We start from the raw sequence: 5069 nt of genomic DNA, 5'->3' as shown, positions 1-5069 counted from the left end.
AACCATTTAAGTGTGAGAAAAAGCTACCTTACCTTTATGAATCATCACAGATCTGAGACTTATTGTTGTCTCTTCAGCATCATTCACTTCACATGTGTAGATTCCCTCCTGATCTGCAGATATGTCCTGTAGTGTGAGGCTGCCTGACTCTGAAAGCTTCTTCACATGCTGCTTCCATTTCTCTGAGACTGTGTAGTTTGTGACAGTCCCATTCAGGATGAGCTGACTGTGGTTGAATCTCCAAATGAGATTTGAGAGTGTAATGTTTGATGGACTGCATGGGATTGTGTTCTCATACTCAAGAACATCTTGAGAAGCTGAAATATTATTACAAAACACACAAAATTTATATTTATGAAAGCACATTATGAAACTTTCCAATCTAAAAATTATGCAGATTTACTGTACATATGAATTATCATTTTTCAGTGATCTTCAACTGAAAAACTGAATCTGTTTAATAACAAATTTCCACTTAAAGCATTAGTTGCATTCATCACTGCTTACGCATTTTCAGAAAAGCTACACTCTTCCTGTTTCTGCGAGTGCTGACGGTGCAGCTGAAGTTCAGATCGTGATCACTGCCTGAAAGGATCAGAGAGCTGCTGATGTTGTAAAGCTGCTGTTCAGTCTGGTTGACTGTGGTGGTGTTTTTGAAAGTCAGACTGGATGGAGGGCTGGTGGACCAGGTGAGTTCAGGCTTTGGATAGATCCCCTCTGACCTGCAGGTGATCCCGTTTTCTCCCTGGTAAACGTCGACTTTATGGACTGGAGCTTCAAGAAAGGAAAAGAAAATTGTATTCTTTTGCTAACGTTATGGAGGGATTTGGACTAAAGCAGTTTAAAAGGGAGGGACAGGTATTTGTACAGAATGAAGTAATATAGTGAAATAATATAGTTAATGAACTATTGGAAGCAGAACATCTTTCCATGTTGAGACTAGTAACTGGCTACAAACTCTAATAAATATTGTGTTTCATGTTTTTTGAATAGAAATCTCTTTACTGTTCTTAGTTTGAACATTTCACATACTCACAGCTATTTAGAGTTTTTGTAGTGTGTGAATAAGGTTTACATCTCCTGGTCAGGTATGTTATCTACATATATACGACTACTGTTGACCACTAACACAGTAAATAACTTTACACTCTTGCTTTCTAATCATAACACAGAGTTACAAATGTAAAACTTTATTCAGTGGAAAACAGAATAGACAAATAAGTATAACAACTTAAAACTGAATTACTAAATAAATGTATCTTTTTTGTCTCATACCATCTGCCTTTAGGTTGATAAATGACTCCATGTTTCCATTGATGGTGCTGGTGTAGCATCTATATCTGCCCTCATCCTGAGGCTTCACTCCTGTCAGCAGGACTGAGGCGTTTCCTCTGGAGATCTGGTCCTTGAAGGTTGATGCTCTGCCTTTGAAGCGCTGGGCCGAGTTTCCTGGCTGGTCTTGATTGTGGAAGAATGAGTGAACGGGAAGATTTCCTGCTGACACCTGATGCCAGTGAATGACTACATCAGCACCCTCATAGCTGCATGGCAATGTGCAGTTCTCCATATAAACACAGGACACTTCAGTATCTGAAACAACCAGAAGATAGACATCAAAAAAGTTCAGCTTACTAGAAGTCACTTTTTTTTTCAGCTTCTTTGATCAACCATGATGAGGTTTGTCCTGAGTGGAGTCTGTCCTGTTAAACCTCTGTACAGTCTTGGCTGCTGTGCCGCAGCTCAGTTTCAGGGTGTTGGCAACATGCTTTTAGCCTAGGCCTCTTTATGCAGAGATTCAATTCTTTTTTTCAGATCCTCAGTGCATTCTTTGCTATGATGTGTCAGGTTAAACTTCCAGTGGCCAGTCTGAGAGAGTGTGAGAGCAATTACACCAAATTCAACACACCTGTCCCCGATTTACACCTGAGACCTTGTAAACTAACGTGTCACATGACACCAGGGAGGTAAAATAGCTAAATGGGAATAATTTGGTCACTTAGGGGTGTACTCACTTTGGTTACCAGCGGTTTAGACATTAATGGCTGTATGTTGAGTTATTTTGAGAAATTTGCACTGTTATACAAGCTGTACACTGACTACTTTACATTGTATTAAAGTGTCATATCTTCATTATTGTCCCATGAAAAGATAGAATAAAATATTTACAAAAATGTGAGGAGGGTGTGCTCACTTTTGAGAGATAGTGTATGTTATTTTGCCCAGTCTCTTTCTCATTGTTGAATCAAAAACTCTGACATTGACTGAGATTACTGACGCCTGCTGTTCTTTAAAGTTGTTCTGGGTTCTTTTGTGACCTCCTGGATCTTTGTCTAATATCAAGATTTGCTTGATGAAACATGTAAGTGTGATACGCAAAATACTAGCAAATCAGGAAGGGGGCAAACACTTTTTCACTACTGTATATGCTCTGGTAGAGGACTGAAAGGTTAAAGACCACCCACAGGGCAACTGGGGTGTTCATACGGATCAGTTGGCTGCGGTTGTGAGGTCTCAGAATCTGCTATGTGAGCAAAAAGAGTGACAAGACCACAGAATCGACGGCTAATAACATCCCGGAGAAGCTCGCAGCTATTAACGGGAGACTGAGAGACCAGTGTCGGAGTGTTAAAAAACAGCTTGAAATTCTCAATTACCATCAAAACCCAGCTACCCCTTCGGCGCCAGCTCCAGGCTGGAGCCGAACAACAACACCCTGATAACGACTGTGTTTAGTCTGTTCCTTCCCATTCCATGCAAGGCCACCAGGGTTGGCTGGAAGACTGTTTACTTAGCCTGGCAGGGCGAAGGACACTGTCTCAGCTGAACTATGGACACGCACACACATACATATACTGATACTGATAAGCACTCACTGACGCATCACCCTCCCTACCCCGGATCCAACGCCACCTCCAACGCTTACCTCCCCCATGATGTGGACATCGGGTCAGCTGGAGGCGCAGTCGAAAGATTGTAGCGGTCCCAGATCAGATGTACACACTGGAACTCTTTCCCATGTTGCTTGTCTGTGTTTATTGTGCTATGGTGTGTTGATATCTGTGCATTCCTGTATTATCCTTTTGTGTTACACATTTTGTTTCTTTTGTTTTTTTCTTCGCTACCTAGCCTGACCTGTCTCCCCACAATGTGATGTTTGTATTGTATGTACGGTCGGCAAGGTCTGTCATCTCGGTTGTGGGCAAAAGACCTGCAACTGACAAATAAAGGCTATCTCTCATCATACATAGTGTAAAGTGGAAATGAGTTTTTCTGTGGAGGATGTCAAATGAAAAAAGTTAAGGTAAGGTAAGAAAACGGTAACGTATTTGCAGTGGTATTAACAGCAAATTTAAGTTATATCTGGTACAATAGTGTCTAATGGTGTTATTGTTACTATTGTTAGATTAATGTAAAGCTAAAGGAATCACAAAGTACTTTTTAATTTTACATGATTTTGATTAATGACAAACAAACATACCTGATACATCACACATGCATGTTTTAAAGGCTCCAGATTGAGACATAATAACATATTTTAAATAAAGTCATGCAAAGAAACATGAAAATGAAAAAAAGACATCTTTGAAGAAAGAAGACACAACACTGTGAAGTATGTTGTCAGAGATTTCAAATCTCAGACAGTGACAGCTGTTTGCTGACTCGTCAACAAGAAAATATTCCAAGGTTTTATTTTTAGCGATATGCAGGAATCCATCCTAACAGGTTTTCTTACAATCCTTTAAAGGTCTCTAAAGTTTAAGAACAGATTTACTTCATGTAAACCACAATTCATTAGGATATCTTACAGTCACAGTTTGACTCTATAATCTTACAGACAGTTATGCATACTACAGTTTTCTTTTAATTATAAACTTCACACAATTAAAGTCACTTTTTTTATTTCTATTTTGCTTCTGTGTATGTTTAATTAAATCTCACTAATGTACAGTCAAATATTGTGTAAACCATATTCCTACTTCACTGAATAATGATGATAAAAAAAAGAAGAAAACAAAAAACAGGTTTCTCTACACACCAATAATTTCTGAGATTTAGATCTGAGAGTTTTGCCCTGAGAGCTTTTAAGTTTGACTCAGAGTCGCTGAGTTGTTTGGTTTTCTAAACCACATGTCCATGATTTATACTGGAATATACTGGAATAAGGTAGCATGTGTAGAGAACATCTCACTCACCTCCTCTTGCTTGAGTCCACTGGAAAATCAGGACCATCAAAAACACGACACATTTGATCCCAGCCATGATCCTCCTATGTTTCAAGCTACGTTAGTGTTCAAAAAGTAAACAGCGATGGTGAAATCTGACCCAGCTTGTTTGGTTGCTAACAGCAGGTTAGCATATTCACTGTGAAAAATGTCACACCCTTCATCTATACTTTTTTGTGAAACACTAAGGGAAAGTTAATCACCAACGAGAACAAAAAAAAAAGAAATATTTCTGTAATATTTCACAGATACTGTCTAAGGCTTGGTGAGTGTTTGGCAGAACGTCATGGTGCAGAAAACAGACATTTTCATTCATATTGTGGAGGTGATGTTAGCCTTGGTCTTGGCCTGGGTTCTCCTGACCAGGTGCTGAAGAGGTAAGTCATAGAAATGCCTTTTTCAGTTTAATGCGGAGCACGTTACTGACTCGGTATAATGTCTAACCTGTAGGATAAAACCCTTCTTGTCTAAATCTGACTGCAGTGCTTTAAAGCAAACACTGGATACTGAAAACGGTCATTTGTACAACTGTGATACAGGAGGAAGAGAATTCCCTCTGAGGTTGTTTTAGTCCTTCATTGAAAATAGTCAGGCCATGTTTTAGTTGTCATTTTGTACTGTAAGATTTACATTATTTCAAAACACTTTCACAGACTAATATCAGAGATCATTTTATCAGATTGTGAAAAAGTTTCACTTTCTCCCTGGTGGAGAACAAAAGGTAACAGTGATTTATTCTTAGACATTCTTTATTTTTTATTTTAAAAAAATGAACTAAAACTTAAGAAATTATAACCAATAAATGACAAAGAAGATCTAATCTAATTAAATGTTTCTCATACTTTT

The 5069-nt window shown here is 38.6% G+C and overlaps 1 protein-coding gene across 1 annotated transcript in view; it reads right to left on the bottom strand.

Moving 5' to 3' along the window:
• Positions 1–496: 496 nt before the first annotated feature.
• LOC102209537 (CD276 antigen-like) overlaps positions 497–5069 on the bottom strand; it is a 9971-nt gene continuing 5398 nt past the window's right edge. Inside the window, exons 2-3 of the mRNA XM_005752676.1 lie at positions 1276–1590; positions 497–774 (exon numbers count right to left, since the gene is read on the bottom strand). Coding sequence (XP_005752733.1) covers positions 497–774; positions 1276–1590 — 593 coding nt within the window. The remainder of the gene's footprint in view (positions 775–1275; positions 1591–5069) is intronic.

The sequence above is a fragment of the Pundamilia nyererei genome, unplaced genomic scaffold (assembly GCF_000239375.1).
Source record: "Pundamilia nyererei isolate P.nyererei 1_Seehausen unplaced genomic scaffold, PunNye1.0 scaffold00371, whole genome shotgun sequence".
NCBI lineage: Eukaryota > Metazoa > Chordata > Actinopteri > Cichliformes > Cichlidae > Pundamilia > Pundamilia nyererei.
Note: the sequence above shows the minus strand (reverse complement) of the source record. Positions and strands in the feature narration are given on the sequence as shown.